Source organism: Micropterus dolomieu, unplaced genomic scaffold, assembly GCF_021292245.1.
Source record: "Micropterus dolomieu isolate WLL.071019.BEF.003 ecotype Adirondacks unplaced genomic scaffold, ASM2129224v1 contig_9653, whole genome shotgun sequence".
NCBI classification, from domain to species: Eukaryota; Metazoa; Chordata; class Actinopteri; order Centrarchiformes; family Centrarchidae; genus Micropterus; species Micropterus dolomieu.
In genome coordinates this window covers 2,139-23,262 of record NW_025738639.1, presented here as the reverse complement: position 1 = coordinate 23,262, position 21,124 = coordinate 2,139, and the positions used below count along the sequence as shown (strand labels likewise).

Here is a 21,124-nt window from a genome sequence, read left to right as displayed (position 1 = left end):
TTATCAGTCCTGCTGGTTTTAATGCCAGCTTTACTATGACGAAGAGACAACAGAAGGGCATTAAAATAATTTGTTGGTCAATCAAACCTATGTATGGTAAAACAGAAGAAAAATGCTATCTATTTAAAAACATTACACGCCTGGGGCACAGTCAGTACACACACACCTGCACACACACACAGTAGCAGGCTCTCTTCCAGTCCCCAGCACAAGCGCTGCACAGCTTTTTTGCTTTGTAAATACTGTATGTATACAACTAAGTATCTGCACTAAAAAAATAATTTAGAGGGACGTTAATACAATTTCTGTCCACTGAAATTCAATTTAATGACAGATACCATAATATTACACCCCTTCAAAATAAAAAATACTAAAACTGCACATTTCTATAGAAAGCTTAAATTTCTGGTAAGCTAAGTTATTTATCTTAATGTAGCCCTAACATAAAAGTGCATAAACAAAGATATAAAAAAACTGTATCTAACACTAAAACACACCTATCAGGCTAGCAGGGGGCAAAGTCAGTAACATTACACGCACACACACACACACGCACAGTCTCTCACAGTTTCTACTCACCAAAAGCAATGGCGAAACTTAGACACACATTAGCATCCCCCTATAGATCTATAGAAAAGGGAAGTATCTGGGTAAAGGGTGTAATTAAAATACCTTCATTATACAGAAGAAGAAGGCCAACCCGTTTTGTTTGAACCCACACTGGGTCTTCCTCAGGGCGTGGCAGGAAAGAGGTGTCAACCTGACTGGAAAGTCGAGTTTCCTTTTATATAGACAATTAAAGGTGTGGAAGCCAAATTACGCCAACATATCACACATTAAACATATCGCTAGCAGGCTGTGTGGAAAGATAAGTTAATAGTCACAGTAATAATTATTACGATAGCAACAAAGATAATAATAATAATAATAATCTCCATAACATCAGCAACACTAAAAGCACTACACCTGTTTCCTCATTAAGACCTGGATGCACAAAGCATTAAATTTAGTCCAAGAAGTCTCTCTCTCTAAAGTTATTTACTGAGATGGTCACCACCTCTGATAGGCTGCTCTACATCCTCAATACCCTCTGCTTTTCATTTCCTCGATTGATCTCTTTCACCCCAGGCGGAGAACCGCGCCTTTATTTAAAATTTTGAATGTTTGTGAAGCCACTAAGTTGCTTATTTTGTGGTGTGGTATTTCTAGTATAACCACTTTCTAACAGCATAGTTAATTTACAAGTAAACCTACAAATGACACTTACAACACTTCAGTAAGCAGTTCAAAGGCCTAAATAATGATAATAAAGCACTTCTGTTGTGTCTCTAACTGGAATCCTGTCCTGCTTGTTTCAACACATATTTATGTGTTAAGAGAAGCAGTGGGAGCCTCAGTCAGTAAGTCAGTCAGTCAGTGAGTCGTGCAAGATGAGCCTGAACATCCCAGGATTGCTGGTGATGGTGCTCTTCTACCTGCTGGTGCTGGCCACTGGCATTTGGGCTTCCATGAAGTCCAAGCGGGCACCGAAGAGCAGCCAAACAGACCTGACAGAGACCACTCTGCTGGGCAACAGGGGGATCAGCCTGGTGGTGGGAGTCTTCACCATGACAGGTGAGTGTGGGCCGAGGAGGTGGAAATTAAAGATATTGTTGCATTTTTGCACCTTTGAATTTCACTGTGATGCAAGTTTAAGTTTATTTATAGATATTGCAGAGTTTATGATGTCTCACAAAGTAAAGGAGACAAGTTTGCAGTGAGTCTAACGTTGCAAATCTACGTTATGTTACAACATTAGAGCACCTGTTTAACTGCATTTCAGCAACTAGATGACAAGACATCTTCGCACCGTTATGCAAAAACCTTCTAGAAGTCTATGTAATTACCATTGTTTGATATGTTATCTGAGCATTTTGTTTAATTAAATAGACTAGCTTTATTCCTAATATTCGCAAGCTTTAACTTGTAGCTCTCACTATCTTTTTGTTGTCCCATAACAATCCTTTTGTTAATGCGTGCCCTTCCATGCTTAAATACAATTTGCAAAAAATAGACCCTCCACTGTGAAAATAAAATATCCTTTAAATGTTACTTTCCATCTATACTGAACCCAACAGTGATCTTAATAGACTTACTTGTTTGAATTTCTTATTTCTTTAGTAGATAATCATTGAAGATATTCAATTGTTGACATAGTCTGATGTGGTGTTTCAAATGTGCAATAAGATTATGATAAATTAAGGCAGTGTATAAAAGTGTATAAAATACAACATTGAATTGTTCAATGGCATAAAATATATATATATATATATATATATATATATATATATACATGTTTTTTTTGAATTTGTTTGTTTTGTGGACATGTTGTATTTCTCACAGGTTAGTTTAGCCTAAACAGAGGGTTAAAATGTGATCAGTGATGGTCTATATACTGCTGCTAATCATTTTATATATATATATATATATATATATATATATATACATGCTTCCTACAGCTACATTTGTTGGAGGGGGCTTCGTCGTTGGTATGTCAGAGGCCGTGTACAATCCAACTATGGGACTGATCTGGGCTGTTATGCCAGTTACATCAGCCATGTCTTTTGTTGTCGGTAAGCATTATAATAATGACACCATATGTATGTTTATGTGTACGTGTTTGCCCCTCAATTTGATATTTAATATAACATTTTTCCAGTAGTGATATAATCCTAAGGTGCAGATGTGACATTGTACTGTCTGTCAGGGTCAGGGTCTGTCAGGGTGTCACAGCTGGCAAAAAAAATTTGGGTTTCTTATTGCTAAATGTGGTCGAGACTGGGCAGACAGATCTGTCATGTATTTGCACAAGACCATTTTGAATATTCATCACAGATTTTACACATAAACAGCTGTTTAGTGGCCTTGAGAACTACTACGTGGAACTATGTGGAAAAAGGTTGTATACAGTGATGGAAATGGTTTTACTAGGGGAACATACAAAAGTTACTTAAAATTAGAAAGACTACTGAGATCTATTGATTATTTTCTTGATGATGCTGCCTATTCAGCTTCCAAAAACATATTCTCCTACCATATTCTGCCCTTCTGCTCTCATGTCGTCTCCTGTCTTCTCCAGTTTTCCTCTCATGTTCACTACATTGTTTCCTCTCCTGTCCAACAACAGCAATAATCACATGAATGATTAATAACTATAAATTCACTACAGGATTAGAATTGAATATTTTAAATCTAACTTAATCTTGTTTCTAGAGCAAAGTTACTATATAGACTCTCTGCTCTGTTGAACACTGACTTTCCTCCGTCTGTGTGTGTGTTTGAGTTAAACTCCGACACAGACAGCAACATTTCTGTGATTTCCACAGAGAAGTTTTTTCTGTTATAAAAACCTTAAAACAATTTCCAACACTGGTTGTATAAGGACTTTTGTGGCTAAACTGTCCGTCGTGAGTGACGGTGTTAGCCTAAATGATTAAATTACTTTTGCAGAGATGGTATGGGCCCGGGGCAGCCTGTCAGCTGAGAACAGGAGACTGTTTGGACAGAGTGGTGCATGCTGCATCCACAATTATTGGATGTGAGCTCCAACCTCTAGCACCAATCTCTCCAGATGTACAAGATTACAAAAGAAAGACCTTGAAGTTCTAAAGGACCCCTCGACATGCAGCAAATGGGGCCGGGCCAGATTCAAACCCAGACTTTGGTTCCCTCATTATGTGCGTTAATGGGGGAGTGGTTTTACTATTTTTGTCTATTTTTGTATTTTGATTGCCTCACTAAGATAAATTCCAATCAATCATGTTAATATGGCATTGAGTCCTGATCTTGAATCAGTACTAAATCGTCTCTTTTAAACAGACAAAATGCAGGAATACATACTCACAAATCTGCCTCCCTTTGTGTGATTCACTTGTTAAGGTGGACTTTTCTTCGCCAAGAGAATGAGAGACAGAAAATATGTGACAATGATGGACCCTTTCCAGATCAAGTATGGAAATGTAATAAGTGGAGTTCTATCTGTGGCACTGCTGATATCTGACATCATCTGGGTCACAGGAACTCTAATTGGTTTAGGTAAGTGACACTGATGTCAGTTTTCTCTAAAAGTCTTAAATCATTTTGTCAATAATACAATTTATACATCCTACCATTTTTTATTTATATAAATGAATATACATGATTTCCAGGATATTGGCATTCTTTTGATCAGAAGGACGTTATTAAACGTGCCTTTAACTTGCTACTAACAAACACTCCTGTTATTATGAACCATTGCAATTTCCAGGAAAGAAACAAGCATCTTGTATTTGGGCCAGTATTATAAATTTAAATAAATAAATTTATTCATTTAGCTGACGCTTTTATCCATAGTGACTTACAATTGCTATACATGGCAGAGGTCACACGCCTCTGGAGCAACTAGGGGTTAAGTGTCTTGCTCAGGGACACAATGGTGGATGGGTCACAGTGGGGGACTGAATCCAGGTCTCTCACACCAAAGGCATGTGTGTCTTATCCATTGCGCCATCACCCCCCTAAATCATGCTAAACAGAAATTGTGTTAAATGTATTAAATTTGTATATGAATCTGCATTTATGTGATTATGTACCTATATAGGTGCAACAATGAGTGTGATCCTGGATATTTCCTACACTCTCTGCATTTGGATCTCTGCCACAGTAGCCATTATCTACACACTGCTGGGAGGCCTCTACTCTGTGGCCTACACAGACGTCATACAGTTAACCCTCATTTTTGTTAGTTTGGTGAGTTCCTTGCATAGGAAATCCTTTCTTCCATAGGCCCTTAAGGGACAAAATATCTTATTTCATATTATTTCTTATGAAAAGTCTATGGTGCTTCCCTCCTATCCTGCCATGCCTCTACTCTTCTGCTCATCACACAAGTATACCAGCATGGATGGTCTGAAACTGAACAATCATAACACTACCTTACTTTATCAAGGGAATATGCATTCTTTAAAATGTTTGTCTGTGGCTCATTGTCTTTTCTACAGTGGCTATCTGTCCCCTTCGTCCTGATGAACCCCCATTCAGCTGACATCACCAAGACCGCTTACAACTTTACCTACCAGGCTCCCTGGATTGGTTCAGTGAAGAAAGAAAGAGCGTGGGTGTGGATTGATAATTTCTTATTATTGGTAAGGACTACATTCAGTAATTTTGTACTATTGGAATAGGTTGAATGAATAGGCAGTAGTTTGCAATGCAATTAGGCCTTTTCCTTAGAAGAAATATTTACAGCTTTGAGCATCCTGGCTCACAGTCACACAGCTTACTGGGACACTTGAATATAACACAGCCATTGTTAAGGTTAAGGCGCTAAAGGTATGGTCACATTTCTGGTGCAGGGTATGAACAAATATTGATCAGAGAACTATAAACAGTGTATGAGAGCAATACTACAGTTTGTAGTTTGGTAGTGTGATACAATACTAAAAATTGTGATAAAAGTGTTAGCAGATATTTTGAAATTGGAAAAGGAGTTTCAACAATCAAGGTCTAAAGAAGTACACCATTTATTGGTAAATATAAAGCTTAGATATAATACTTTGCAAAACATTCTGAGAAGCAAGCAAAGGTACTATGAATTTGGGGAGAAGGCGCACAAAATTCTGTCTTGGCAATTGAGAAAAGAAGAGAGCTCTAGGACGATCAACTCAATCCAAACTGAAACAGGTTCTGTATCATATAACCCAACAGAAATTAACAATGCATTCGAAACACACAAAATAGTCTTGATCTGCCATTTACCCAAAAAGAAACTGAAAAAAGACAACGATATAAACGATCAACGCTGTTCCTGTAAAGCTGGGTAGGCCTCTGTTCATTATTACAATCAGTAAAAAGCAGTACAGTAGGGCTTTATTACGTTCCATTGAGTAGGAAGTTAGCTAGCGTTAGCTAACTAACATTAACGTTACATTAGGAATGATCCACAGACGACAATTTTCTGGATTTATTTTAGGTTTTGCCCCAGGAACAGCGTTTGACCATATCTTAGAAAAATACAGCCAAAAAAAGCTAGAAAATGACTCTTTTTACATTAGAGTCAATGGAGCGCATCCACAAAGTGTCGGACTTCAGTTAGCGAGTCCTATACTGCACTGTGATTGGCTAGCTTTGTATTTGGGGCGTGTTTTAGCGAAGGGTCCATTGTAAAGTACCCTGGATATCCATGGGAAAGCTAACATGGGACTATGGCTCAGGGGGACTTCAATTACCAAATTTTAAAATCTACCACTTGGCAGCTCAAATGAGGTTCATCTCATCCCTTATTGAGGGAGACGCCCCTTCCTGGACAAAAATCGGACTGCACCCCATGAAAGAAAAGGTCTGCAGTGACTTCATTTACAAACATAATTCTGGAACTGTACACAGGAGGACGGATAACCCTATATTGAGGCATCTGATAAAAAGTTGGTATGAGGTTCACAAAAGTCTTGGATTAAAGGTAGGACTGTCACCTAAAACACCTTTAAAGCAAAATAAGCTTATACCAATGACTCGTGATAATAAGATTCTGGACATATGGCATCATAGGAGAACACTTGGAGAATTGCTTTGACAAGGGACTTTTCATGTCATTTGAGCACCTGAAGAGGAAATATAACCTGTCCAATCAAACCTTTTATTGTTATCTCCAACTAAGATCCTTTCTGAGAGCTAATTTAGGTCCTGAAATGACTCTGCGTCATGAATTGTTGTTGAAAGATTTCTTTATGATGGGAACACATGCAAATTTATTTCCAAAATGTATTGCCTGTTGATGAATGAGGGCCCAAAACCATGTGTGCATAAATCTAGAATGAAATGGGAGTCAGATCTCAATGTTGCAATTGATTAACAGCTTTGGACAGAATTATGTCACAACAGCCTGTCAACTATTATCAGTGCCCGATACAGATTGATTAACTATAATATTCTACATCAACTATACGTTTCCCCAGAAAAATTACACTCAATCAAATCTAACCTGTCAGAAATGTGCTTCAGATGTAATATTGAAGTTGGCTCCTTTTTGCACTGTACCTGGCTGTGTATGAAAGTTTTTGGCATGATATCAGCTCCACTCTAACCAGGATCACAGGAGTTAATGTTCCTGTGGACCCTGAACTTTGTTAATTGGGAACTTTACAAGTATTCGCCATTCTCTAAACAATCAGAATCAGAATCAGAAATACTTTATTGATCCCCGAGGGGAAATTCTTTTGTCACATTGCACACTTGTCAAAGATAGATAGATAAAGAGTATATAAATATAATAGTATAAATATAAAATATAAATGCACAACTTAAATTCATTGAAATTGCTCTATGTGTGGCTAAGAAGTGCATTGCAGTGTCATGGAAATCTGGCTCCCTTCTTCTTATTGACAGGTGGTCTGTTGAGATGAATAGTTGTATTCCCCTAGAAAAAATCACTTATTGTCTCAGGAAACGATATAACACCTTTTTGAAAATTTGGCAGCCATATTTAGACCACATCGGTATATCCCATACTCCAAGCACTTAATGTCGTTTGTATTGACCCAGCACAGTGACCTTTTTTTTTGTTTGTTTGTTTCTTTTTTTTGGGAGGGGGGGTAAGGTAAAATGTTTTACCTTTTGTTATGTCTCTATACCGTTTGTATACTGACCTGTTTGTATGCATTATGTATATAAAACTGAAAAATAAAATATTTTAAAAATAACAAAGTGTTTCTATCGAGCAACCTAGCACATCCACTCAGTCAAAGTTGAACAAAGGTGAAATCTGACCTGCCAGTCCCCCGGAGCTGGCTGGAGGTTGTAACAAAAACGGAACGTGCTTGAATTCGTCTCTCTGACGGGCTTCAATCAAAGTGAATGAGAAACAGAGTGAATATTCATAGCACAGATGTGTAATGTTACTATCTTTTGTGTCTTAATGTCAATTGTAAAAACAGCCTATCATGGGATCAATAAGAAAACTTTACCCTTGGGCATCCTAAATCTAGGGGTTTGTGACGCTGATGTAATTTCCCCCGTTCAAGTCCAGCTGAGGGACCTCCTCACTCTTCACTCACTCTGCAACCCTCACTTTCCATCACGTCTCTGCTTTTGCTATCAAAATGAATGATGTTATATATTTAATGTACTATTACTTTTAAATTAGTAAAGGTGACACAAGACTAGATTATGCTATGCAAATCATGGCTGCTGGTAAATTTTGTCTACCAAAATGTAAGCCGGAAGGTGAACTGGTAAAGCAATCTTGTCACAGTGTGCAAAACCTAGGGAGAAGGAGGACATTAAATCAACTGCATTTCCCTGTTATTTATTGTGTGACGTGAAATTCCACTGATTTTGGTTGCATGGCCACTAAAAAATGAAGTGACTCAAGCAAGAATAACTTCCATTGTGGTCAATGATGTTTTTCCTAAGGCTCTTAGTAACCTGGGATATCAGGACTTCCACCAGAGGACCCTGTCAGCTTGCTCTGGAGCCACAGCCAGGATCACCTGCTTTATTGCAGCTCCTCTCATCTTCATACTCGGAATCCCATCTGTGTTGATCGGAGCAGTCGCAGCATCAACAGGTACGGAGAAATAATTAAATAGAAAACAATAGTGAGAACTTGATAATTTATGTTACATTTTAACATGCTTGGTGTCAGACTGGAACGTGACTACATTTGGCTCCCCGTCCCCATACGAGCGTGGAGATGCCAGTCAGATTCTGCCCATTGCTCTGCAGAACCTCACCCCAAACTACGTCTCCATCATCGGTATCGGAGCTATAGCTGCTGCCGTCATGTCATCAACAGACTCGGCTCTGTTGTCAGCCGCCTCCATCTTCACATCCAATATCTACAAGAAGATCCTGAGGACCAAGGTAAGAGGATACCGGAGGGGAGGAATAAAGTGAATAAAGTGGTAATTTTTTTTCTGTGTCAGCATCCAGTCTTTTTTTCCCCTGCAGGCATCAGATCGGGAGCTTCAGTGGGTGATACGTGTGACAGTGGTGTTGGCGGGCTTGGCTGGCACATCGCTCACCTTCCTACACAACAGTATCATGTTTTTCTGGATCCTGGGCTCAGACATAACCTACAGCATTATGTTCCCTCAGCTCGTCTGTGTCCTCTTCTTTAACATCTGTAATGGCTACGGCTCCATCATGGGATTACTAGTCGGACTGTTGTTGAGACTGCTGAGTGGTGAGCCAATGCTAGGCTTGCCTATTGTTCTTCACCTCCCAGGTTGCACTCTTGAGGAGGGAGTATATGTCCAGCGTGCTCCTGTTAGGACCATCTGTGTGTTGTCCACCATCTTTGCCACTTTGATATTCTCCTACGTGGTTTTGCTGCTCTTCAATAAAGAACTGATCCCTGAGAGTTGGGACGTATTTAAAGTAAAAACCCACAAACCACCACAGGAACAAATATTAATGAGTAATGGCACCACCAAAAAAGACGAGGAGGAGAACCTTGAAGTTCTGAATGGGACTGAGTTAATGTTGACCAGAGAAATGACTTAATGGGATGCTAACATGTTTTGTATGGAGCTATAATTATCATGTCTCTTGTTTGTATACCAAATACTTTGCTTTGACATTCCTGGAAAGTATATTTGCTGAAGTACTGTAGTTAAGTACAATGTTGAGGTACTTGAATATACTTGAGTTTTCCCATTTTTTTTTTTTTTTACTTTATAGTTCTTCTCCCCTTTATTTCAGAGTTACTAGTTACTTTTGCACATTCAATCAAATTAGTGAAACTACAAAAGATAACAGATACATTTATTACGTATTGTTATGGGTTAAGATAAGACTTTATTGATCCCTGCAAGCTCCCCAGCAGTATATAGATTAATCAAAATCAGCCCCAACTTTTACCCTCTGCAACATGAAGTGACAAAAACACTGATGAATGAGTAATTCTAATCCAATTCAACAAAATTCCTTTGTTTTTGCTGTTCGCTGAAGACATTTGGGTATAAGATCAAAAGATGTGCATGAGACAATAGTTCAGAATTTCAGCTTTTATTTCCTGGTTTTGACATCTAGATGTGTTAAACAACTTAGGACATATCACCATCTGTATTAGACCACAGCATTCTTAGGTGAGCAAAAGTAATGGAACAAATAATCTTAAAGTAAATAACATTTAATATTTGGTGGCATAACCCTTGCTTGCAATAACTGCCTTAAGGCTGCGACCCATCGACATCACCAAACTGTTGAATTCTTCATTTGTGATGCTATTCCAGGCTTTTACCGCAGCTTCTTTCAGTTCTTGTTTGTTTCGGGGTGTTTCTCCCTTCAGTCTCCTCTTAAGGAGGTGAAATGCATCTCTATTGGGTTAAGGTCAGGTGATTGACTTGGCCAGTCTAAAACCTTCCACTTTTTCCCCCTGATGAAGTCCATTGTTTTGTTGGCAGTGTACTTTGGGTCATTGTCCTGCTGCATGATAAACTTCCTCCTGATTAGTTTCAATGCATTTCTCCTTAAATTGGCAGACAAAATGTTTCTGTACACTTCTGAATGGATTCTGCTGCCACCATCATCAGTTACATCATCAATAAATATTAATGAGCCTGTTCCAGAAGCAGCCATGCACGCCCAAGCCATGACATCACCTCCACCATGCTTCACAGATGAGCTTGTACGCTTCAGATCATAAGCAGTTCCTTTCTTTCTCCACACTTTGGCCTTTCCATCACTTTGCTAGAGATTAATTTTGGTCTCATCAGTCCACAAGATTTTGTTCCAGAACTTTTGCAGCTCATCTCTGTACTTCTTGCAAATTTCCATCTGGCCTTCCGATTCTTCCTGCTGATGAGTGGTTTGCATCTTGCAGGGTGGCCTCTATATTTCTGCTCTCTGAGTCTTCTTGGAACAGTGGATTGTGATACCTTCACCCCTGCACTGTAGCGCTCGTTGGCGATGTCACTTACTGATGTTTTGGGGGTTTTCTTCACAGCTCTCTATTTCTTTCACCAACTACTGTTGTTTTCCTTGGCCGACCTTTTCAACGTCTGTTGCTCAGTACATCAGTAGTTTCTTTCTTTTTGAGGGCATTCCAAATTGTTGTACTTGCTATGCCCAATGTTGCTCACTTGAAAAATGGGTGGATTCAAACAAAGGGTGGTATGTCCTGAGTTGTTTAACACATATAGATGTGAATACCACGACATGAGAGCTGAAATTCTGAACTCTTGTCTCATACTCATCTTTTGATCTTAAACCCACTTGTCTTCAGTGAACAACAAAAACTAAGGAATTTGCCTTACCGTTCCAATACTTTTGGAAGGGGCTGTATGTTATGGCAGAAAATTGTGTCCTCTTACATTTAATCTGTTATGTATGATCTTTTAATATTATCATTATTATTACTTATTATTATTGTTATAGATATGTATTGTGTTTTTATCCTTAACCTTTCCTCTCCTATACTCCTTATGTTGGTCTGTCCACATTTACTAGGGTTTAGGTCAGAGCTGTGAGATTGTTTTGGTGTTTTCCCTCTCTTGTTGTTCCTCTCCTCTCATGGAATGTTCATTCAAGGCTGAGAGAGGATCTCTGTTCCCCAAAACATAGAAACCTAGACTGTGTAAATGATGATGCATCCCTTTGCTCGGGGCCAGACGCCCGATGCCGCAGGTCTCTGGACCAGCTGTATATGTGTTTTAGTACTTCTCTGTTTATTCTCTTTTGTTAAATAAATTCTTTAATTAAATAAAGACAACGGTTGGTTGTTACTCAATTATTTGCTCAACCCCTCACCAGGAATATAATTTCCACGACAATTTTGGCACCCCAGATGGGACACGAGGGATTCGGATTCTTTTGAAGGACAGAGGCCGGCTTAAAATCCTCCCTGTAGGGAGAAGCTGTGTTCAGCGGAGCCCTGATCTTCGCTCCGTTCCAGAAAGAAAAGGAAAAGAACTTACATGGTGAGAAATATAAAAAGAGTGAGATTGAACAGAGTGAAGGAAGTGGTCTTATATCTCGTGCCTGAATGATTTGCAGGACCCTCTATCTGCTTGTAAACTGACAAGTGGGACTGGATCAGGGGCTCGCGGACAGATGTGTCCTGGTTTTCTCTGTGGTGTCCGAGGGTTTTTGGGGTTTCCAGCTGATAAGTTAGGTTTGCAGCGGGTAGCCTCAGACTTAACCGAACTCAGTGGACCCAAATATTGCTATGGACCCGAGTACAGACTAGCTAGAGAGATTAGACTATGGCAAGAGTCAGAGTAAAGTGAAGACTGAGTCTGATTCCACTCCCAGATTCACCAGTTGTTTCACCAGAAATTGATGACTAAAATATTAGACATTAATGGGGCAATTTGATAAGTGGGTTGAAATGGGTTTCCTGCAAAATGGAAGCTTTAGCCTAAAACTATTGAACCAGTTTAAGACATGTTTGGAGAGAAAGGAGAGCAGAAATGCAATAGAGCGTGCAGCCCTGTCCAGAGTAAAGTAAATACAAATTATGCAATTCAGATGGGTAGGCTAGATGAAGACAAGATTTGAGGCTAAGGAAAGCTCAGAACTGAAAACTGATTAGCCTATTGATGACTGATGAAAGAAATCACAAGAACAAATCAACTGATTATTTCTTCTTTAACCGAGGTACAAGTCACGGAATCCATTCCGGTTGATCCAGTCCTGGACTCCGCTCCTCCACCTCCTACATGCTCCAGTCCCAGATCCAGTCCAGTAAGAAGAGCATGCCATGGGTAAAGCTGCTGCTAAAATCTGACTGGGCAGCAAGAAGAGAGATGCGAAACAAAAAAATTAAACATCCACTGATGCTCCACAGAAGGAAATGTGCTCCGGTCCAGTAAAAGTCAGATAAAGAGACATTGGCTCTCCCTCCAGTTACCCAGAGAAGGAAATACCAGGGAAAAGAGGAATACTGACATTTAGGACATTGTGCTCCACAGACACAGCTGGAGCAGTTTAGATAATGTTCTCAAAAGTACGGCCCATAACGACTAAGATAAACACAGCGATGAGAAAAAAAATCAGATCAAGCTGGACTTCCTCAAGATCAGCATAAAGATAAGATGTTCCTTTCTTAATCACCATCATTAGCATCATATGTCACTCCAGCCAGACAAGAAGGAAAGTAGTCTGAAGTATGCTGAGTACAGCAAAGGACAGTCCAGAATTACCACTGGACTAAGTTCTGCCCGCATGATGCAGGCCAGCAGCTGAACAGCAAGAACAGACCGAATCATGTAGGACTCTCCTAGTTCGCATGACCATCACCTTAGGACTACAGTGGTCTGAAACGAGACGCAATGCGAGTTTGATTAGTCCAGAAACTACTACTGGAGTAAGGAAGAGTTGTATTTCACAGCATGGAAGACAGACAGCACGAAAGAGCATGCTTAACATACAAAAGATCAACACGAAAACAACTGTCAAAAGAAAATGATTGGTGCTGTCAAGCCATCCTGGTACGAAGAAATGGGCAGTACAGAGGAAGGGGGCAAAGTAAAGGGCAAAAGGTGACATTGGAAAAGAGATGTTGCACAATTTCTAAAACAGACTGGCAAGAAAAAAAAAGAAAACAAATGGACTGAGCTGAAGGGGGAGGGACGGACCCTAGTGACAGGATACAGCCAAAAAACACACTGGGTGAGTTACAACCGCTCACAGATAAAGTAAAAATCTCAAACACATTGAAACTAAAAATGTATACCATATTAAGATCTTAGTAAGTAATACTAAACTTGAACATCCTGTGTTTGTAATGAATACTGAGCACAAAGGGGTTGGGAAATTATCAGAGTAACTGTAATTAGGTCAAACCTTGCAGGTGACATCATTGCTACATTGTTTGTTTAAAACTGCCCAAGAAGAGAGGCAAATGTTGTATATATGGTACTATGTGGTGTGTGATATTCCGATTGATGATGAAACATGACAAAACACTCTTTTCGTTAATCAGAGCACTGGGGAGAGAGGGTGACCTCTAACGCAAACACACACAAATGCACACAGACTTTCGAATGCATTCCACTGCACAGTAATCTACACAGTTCAGGTGGACAGATGAGATTACAGATAAATTGTGGACAAATAATTTAGGGACAGTTAAAGAGAGATAGACAGAGAAAAATGAGAGAATAAATTTTTCTATTTATTGCAAAATATTATCTGGACGCATGGAGCTGCTGCTGTTGTGTTGTTTCTGTCTCTTTTTCTAAGTTGAGCTGTCTCAAAGGGTAGTGACATGGGTAAATCAAGTGATTTGGAGCTGGAAGGAAGGGAGGAGATGGGATTCTTACCCGGAGTCGGCTGACTGACGAGTGCCCAGTGGTGGGGTCCGAGAACTGGGACAGCAATGGTGGTGACATAAACAAGTCTGTTTTGACACACATTGTTGGGGTTCTGAGTACCGATGAACTAGTTCCAATAACATCTTTTCCATACACCATGGGTAGACATTCATTCAACAGTGACGTCATGTCTGAGGTGCTAACTGAATGAGAGTTTATAGCTATAGGTTTCACAAAGTCAAGTTTGATTTGGAATCAAGAATCGCTTAAAAGGTATTAAAGATGTTTGATTGTTTGTTAATATGTTTTGAATTCTCTGTAATAGGCTAGAGTCACCATCCCCTGTGATGACTCGCCTGCCCACTCCCACAACTTTCCATCAAAGGGAAAACTGTGGTGAAGGCCAACCAACAGAGCACAGACTGGTAGAGTGTTATAGACCAACTAGCAGTAAATGGTGCAGTGCATCCGCGAGCACTAGGTCTCAAATTTTCACACAAACCTGTTATTGATTACATCAAATGCCACATATGGCCTGGTTAAAAATTTTACATTAACCACGCGGCTGGTCGGTTTCGTTTTGCAGTCCATCACAAGAAGTATGCTGAGATGACCATTGTTGGCTAAAGCGGTTAGCTCTCAATGGCCACACACAAGGCTAGTCTGTCTCAATTGCAATTGGAACAGACAGGATAAACCTGGGACATGTGATCACAGTGAGAGTACGTCTTTCCCTCCCACTGCGTACAAGCCTTTTCCATCTATTCCAAAACCAATCACCATAAAGAGGTTATGACGATTTTGTAGACAAAGGATCCTAATTGTTAACAAAGGTTAAAAGAGAGATGAATATCTCTCCCATGATTCATGGTGAAAAACAGTGCACTTGACCGACTTGAAACTGACGACACTGAGATGACAGAGCCTCACTGACTGAAAAGGCTCTCTACAGTCCGCCGTACTCGGGGACTACAAAGACCTGACCTTTGACCTGCGTTCTCACTTAGGTGGCTGACAAGAAGACAGGTACCTGACCTGTTCTGACACATCTGGGGGGGAAACCAGATGCCTGGTGCTTTGTTGTCCTGCTTATTGTTTTTGTTGCTTATTTTACACTGAACTACATGTTTGTGTGTCTGCACCCATTTGCTGCCCTTTAATGATAAAATGCACACTAACAGATTCCCACAGGAGAAGCCAGAACGGATGCTGCCAGCTCATTCCATGTTGTTGAATGTTATTGTTTAACCCTTTCAAAACATGGACATGGTTGCTGGACTAACAGATTTGAATAATATTTGTGAATAACAGTTTTAATGCTTTAACTGTTTTTTTGTAAAGTTTTTCCTTTAACTATTTGATATTGCCTACGGTGAATGGATGATTAACAAGGGTTAACACTAACATCTTAAAGTATGAGGTTGAATCTGCTTTGAGACTAGACTTAGCAGCTGATGGTAAACTGTGTTTTTGGACGTGGTGTTATGCAAGTAAGAAGACTCACTCAGAGAGGGTGAGACTGGTTTAGAACATGCTACTGTCTAGCCAGAGCTATCTCAGAGAGATTGTGGAAGCAAAACAACTACGGACCAACTCAAAATCTCCTGCTGTAGTAATCTGTGTCTTTCCTACAGGTCCAGATGTGATCTTATGGTGAATTGCACTAATACTATGTGAATAAATGAAATGCTGTCTTGTAATTGTTGGCATGTTAAGTAAAAAGGTTAAAGTTTTCCATAAACAGGAGGCCAGAGCGGTGGCCAAAGCCCTAACAAGCCTAACTGAAATTCATTTTCCTTCCTGAGTGAAAGCATCAGCAACTTAACAGAGTGCTGGTGCAGTAAAATGGTAACAGTATGACAAAATGTTTGGTGAAGCAATACATGTGTTTTTCCCATATGCGCAAGCGACATTGCCTTCACAGCTGCCCTTTGTAGCCACGGCTACTCTCCCTCACTTAGAGCCAGGGAGTTGTGTACTCATCAAGGGCCACAGGTTCTCCTTTAATTGGTTTTCGGGGTCCTTTCCAAGTGCTTTTAACCACCGAAACCGCAGTGAAAGTCATGGGATGGGATACCTGAGACTACGCTTGCCACTCTAAGTCTATCCCGGAGCCCTGCGACGATGTTGAGCCTCCATCCACATCCAAACTCAACCGGCTCGAGCTCAGCAGACCAGACGTGCTAAGGACTGTTAGGAGTGTGGTTTTTGTGTTCATGTCTTTCCTGTTTGAGTCTGTTTTGGGTTCTGTGTTTCTCTGTGTAGTCTTGTTCAGTTGGTTCCTAGTCCTGTACATTAGTTAATGTCTTTTGTGTTTACTCCTGGTCTTGTGTTCCTGGTTTTGTCTTGTGTATTCCCTTGTTCATTTGCTGGTTCTGTTTAGCCCATACTTGTGCATTCTTGGTTATTCACCCATGTCTGCTTGTCTAAGTGTTCTCTCTGTTACCCCCTGTTGTGCCTGCCTGCATCTCTGTTTTCCTGCTGTCTCTCTGCCTCCCTCGTTAGCCTCATGTCTGTCACCTGTGTTGCTCCCGCCCTGCTCGTTAGTCTGTGCGTATATATATACCTGGTGTTTCTGTTGTGTCTTTGTCTGGTCATTGTTCATGTTACCCCCCAGTCTGTTGTGTGTATACTCTCTGCCTTCCTGTACCCAGCCTTGCCGTCCACCTGCATCCAACTCGACCACACTGATACCTCATAGTCTTAACAGATCAAAGCGAGCAGTAACACCACTGAGCTTCCCCGGGGGGGAACGCCTGGTACCGAGTACTGAATAGTTCTGTGCATGCCACTGTAAATTCTAGTTGCTATGCATGCATGACCGGGAAGCTACGCTTTAGGCAGTTGCCACTGCCTTACACAGCCTGAGCGGAATGCTCACATGTAGTTTCCAAATTTAAACCTTTCCCACTCTCCGACGCCCGCCAGACCCCGGCTGGGGCTGGGAATGCATGCTCACATGCGACTACAGTCGACATGGCCCTGTTAGAAACTTACGCTAAATATCCACTCCTTGCCCACGCAAGCACCGCCACACCAACTCCTCAAAACACCACTGTAGCAACAGATGTCAAATTTAGATGTTTTCACCGAGGTGAGACTCATTCCAAGGTCACGGCTGGTCAGTCGTGGGGCATTTCCCTGGTGTGTGCTCACACACCTGGGACTGCAAAGTAGACAACACCACAGACTGCCACACTGCATACAAGCCTAGCGCTGATATGCTATTATACCAAATCTGTGCCATCCCTGACCTGTACTGGTCCTGTGGGAGTGGACGGCTGTACCAAACTCAACGCCGGGAGGATGGAGATGTACATGCGTGAGTAGTATTGGCATTGGATGTCCTTATTATGCCATACGAAGCCTCACAGGCAGAAATGCTCCAGCCCAGACTTTTCCTCCATTGATCCTAATGTGTTGGAGGCCATCGGGGAGCCCTGAGGGGTCCCAAATGAGTTTAAAGAAAAATCAAATCGCGACTGTGTTTGAATCAAGTCTCTGATGTGGGTGTACAATTAACAAAAGATGGAGAATGGTGGATACTTTAATTACAATCAACTGTCAAAGCTTGGGACTGTTGAATATTGAGATATTAACATGTGATTGTCTTGTCTGAAAGACTAATTGAATTCATTTTAAGGAATTAATCCACAAATAAAGACCAAACTCTTTATCAATTTCTTTCCGGTGATAGGACCATTAGATTGGTGAGTAATGCACACACTTGGAAAAGCTTTTATCTGATGGAACCAGGCAACAGTTTTTCAAAACAAAGGTCTCAGACATAAAAGTAGTCCTGCAAAGAAACATTCACACCTGCAGCTTTCGTAGATGTCCCTGTTTTATCCCACAAATTAATCTAGGAGACATTATAGATACCACGCTATGTTAGTTATGAATATGTGATACATGTTGTTGTACATATTGTTATAGATATGTATTGTGTTTTTATCCTTAACCTTTCCTCTCCTATACTCCTTATGTTGGTCTGTCCACATTTACTATGGTTTAGGTCAGAGCTGTGAGATGGTTTTGGTGTTTTCCCTCTCTTGTTGTTCCTCTCCTCTCATGGAATGTTCATTTAAGGCTGAGAGAGGATCTCTGTTCCCCAAAACATAGAAACCTAGACTGTGTAAATGATGATGCATCCTTTTGCTCGGGGCCAGACGCCCGATGCCGCCTTAGGCGGCAGGTCTCTGGACCAGCTGTATGTGTTTTACTACTTCTCTGTTTATTCTCTTTTGTTAAATAAATTCTTCAAAGACAAAGGTTGGTTGTTACTCAATTATTTGCTCAACCCCTCACCAGGAATATAATTTCCACAACACTGTATACACACACTCACACACACAGTATAGGCCTAGTTTATACTGAACTAACTTCATTCCACAACAATAGAAGAAAGACAAAAAACCTGCTCCAAACTGTGTGTGTGAGAGAGAGCTAAATCAGACACACAAGCTCTCCTACTTACTGCCATATGATTGCAGCTAAATGTACGTATTTTCTCATGCAACAAACGGATGCCCATTGTTTATATATAGTAACTTAATTATCACATTATTTACTTATATATTTTTTATTGTTTATATGTGAATTTGTGCTCTGGCAACATTGCAACTTAAAGAACCTAAACATTCATGGCAATGGGCGAGAAAGAGAGTGGAAGTTCTTGGGCTACATTTACTAAAATTTGAGCTACTCTAGGTTATAGCTTGTAACATCTATTGATTGATGATTTTAGATGAAATTTGACATAAATAATTAATTTGCATTTTATTTATCATCACTGTCAGATTGAAGTATGTCCTAAAATAGAACATACAAACACAAAGAAAGTAAGAAATCACCATAAGTGGAACAACTATCTTTACATGGTCATCAGTGAACAGTTTAAGCCTCAATTGTCTTTTTATGACCCCTTCAGTCGGTGTAGTATTGATAGCGAGCCTACCCTTGTTTCTACAAAGCTTTGTTTTACCATGTCATCCTAAATCCAGGCCAAAGGCAACCTGACACAAACGTGTTTCAGTCAATTCAGGGAAAACACAGCTTGTCATTTATTCCCTGGCTGGAAACTTTTATTTATTTATCCAAAGCTATCCTTCCGGACTCCTGCGATAATATTTATGTTACCCCAAAACACTACACTATACAAGTTGCTACAAAAACTTACCTTATTCCATATTTATATATTTCCACATTTATTTATGTTGACTGTATGTTTGTCTACGTGTAGCACCGTATCACCACAGCAAATTCCTTGTATGTGTAAAACACTACTTGACAATAAAGCTCATTCTGATTCTGAAAAGGCATCTGCAGGCTATTAAGATACTTGGTTTAAAATAAACACTGCATTGCTTTCCTCCAAAATGGACATATTTGAGAAAGGTTACCTGAACTCTTTGTGAAAGCATACCTTCTGATGATACCTAAGCTAAATAAGATGCATGTTTTGAAATCATGTTAATCATCAATAAGCTATCTTTACATTGTGAACAATGCTGGCTGATAATGACAAAATGAAATCGGTTTAATCAGTAAAGGTTGAAATTTATTTTACTGTGTAAACCACACAACATTCAAAATTACATCCCAAAGTTCATCCCAAATTATATTAAATTTTATTATAACATAAATATGAACAACCAGGATAAAGAATCTGTCAGACTATTTGTGAGAGACAATTGATTGGAGTCTTTACTACTACTAGATATTTGACTTAATACTTAGAACAATTAGAAATTATATTAAAACCAGTAAAGGTATTAAAAAGATAATGCAAAAATATAATTATGCTCATATAGCCTATGTACATCAATGTGTGTGTGCGTCTGCGTGAGGCTCCAGCTGGTGATGGGCATCACTCGTGGTCCAGTCCATCGTAGGGTGAGTGGAAGTTCTTGGGCAAAACCTTCAGTTCTTGGGGCTGTTTGAACTTCAGCTCTTTAACTGGCTGGCTGGATGTGCACAGTGGGGCTGCTGTGGGGACAGATAGGCTTCCCAGTCATCTGAGTGGTACCATCCACGTTGTATCTAGTGGATAGTTGGATGGAAGAATTTAAAAGGGAAAAGAGGGACAGAATTTTACTGTAGAGATATTCTGTATGTCAAAAGTCCTACATTCAAATTTTAAGATGAAAAGTAAAGCTAATTCTAACTACTTTATATTTTGCTGTGTGGCTTTATCTGTGAAAATACATCATACTCTAGTTTTTGAATATGTTTTTAATTTATAATCTGCAGAGTAACTAGTCACTAAAGCCGTCAAAATAAATGCAGTGGAGTAGGACCTCAAAAAGAAGAGTAATTGGGCGCATGTACTTAGATACTTTTCACAACTGATTTCTATTGACATAGAAGGCAATATTTGTGCAAGAATGTATATGTCTGATAAAATACCTGATTGTTTGGAGGTCATGCAACATTGGATCCCCAGCTTTTTCCCCAGTTCCCCATCTGGCTGAAGTCCTTGAAGATACGTACCTCACACGGTATGGCCTGGAATTGGATTGAGCGCCAACAAGGTCTTCTCATCTGCATCTTCTTTGTCCTTCTGCTTTGCAGCCTTTGTGTCCCATGAAGCTGCTTCTGTTTCCAGGCTTGAATGAACAGTAGGCATCGCACTGGTCTTTCTTTAAGGGAAAGGGAGATATATTTAAGTCAATGAAAATGTTTGACAAAACTTACATTGACAGAGGCTGTTTTCAAAAGGGCTTATACTCAGTGTGCAGGTGACTGATGGACTTGAATACAAGCTCCAGGTACACCTTTCGATGAAGAGGACCTACAGAAGTGCCACTGAACTTTCCAAAGGTCCAGAAGGAAGATCTTATGGAAGGCCT

The 21,124-nt window shown here is 40.0% G+C and overlaps 1 protein-coding gene across 1 annotated transcript; it reads left to right on the top strand.

The window, feature by feature from the left end:
• The first annotated feature begins 1,430 nt into the window (after nucleotides 1–1,430).
• Nucleotides 1,431–18,306, top strand: LOC123965413 (high-affinity choline transporter 1-like). Its single transcript, XM_046041932.1, has 9 exons — nucleotides 1,431–1,614; nucleotides 2,499–2,612; nucleotides 3,919–4,074; nucleotides 4,619–4,767; nucleotides 5,019–5,162; nucleotides 8,428–8,581; nucleotides 8,660–8,877; nucleotides 8,965–9,497; nucleotides 14,517–18,306. Exons 1-9 carry the CDS (start codon nucleotides 1,431–1,433, stop codon nucleotides 14,551–14,553), a joined length of 1,689 nt encoding a protein of 562 aa, XP_045897888.1. The 3' UTR covers nucleotides 14,554–18,306.
• The last annotated feature ends 2,818 nt before the right edge of the window (nucleotides 18,307–21,124 follow it).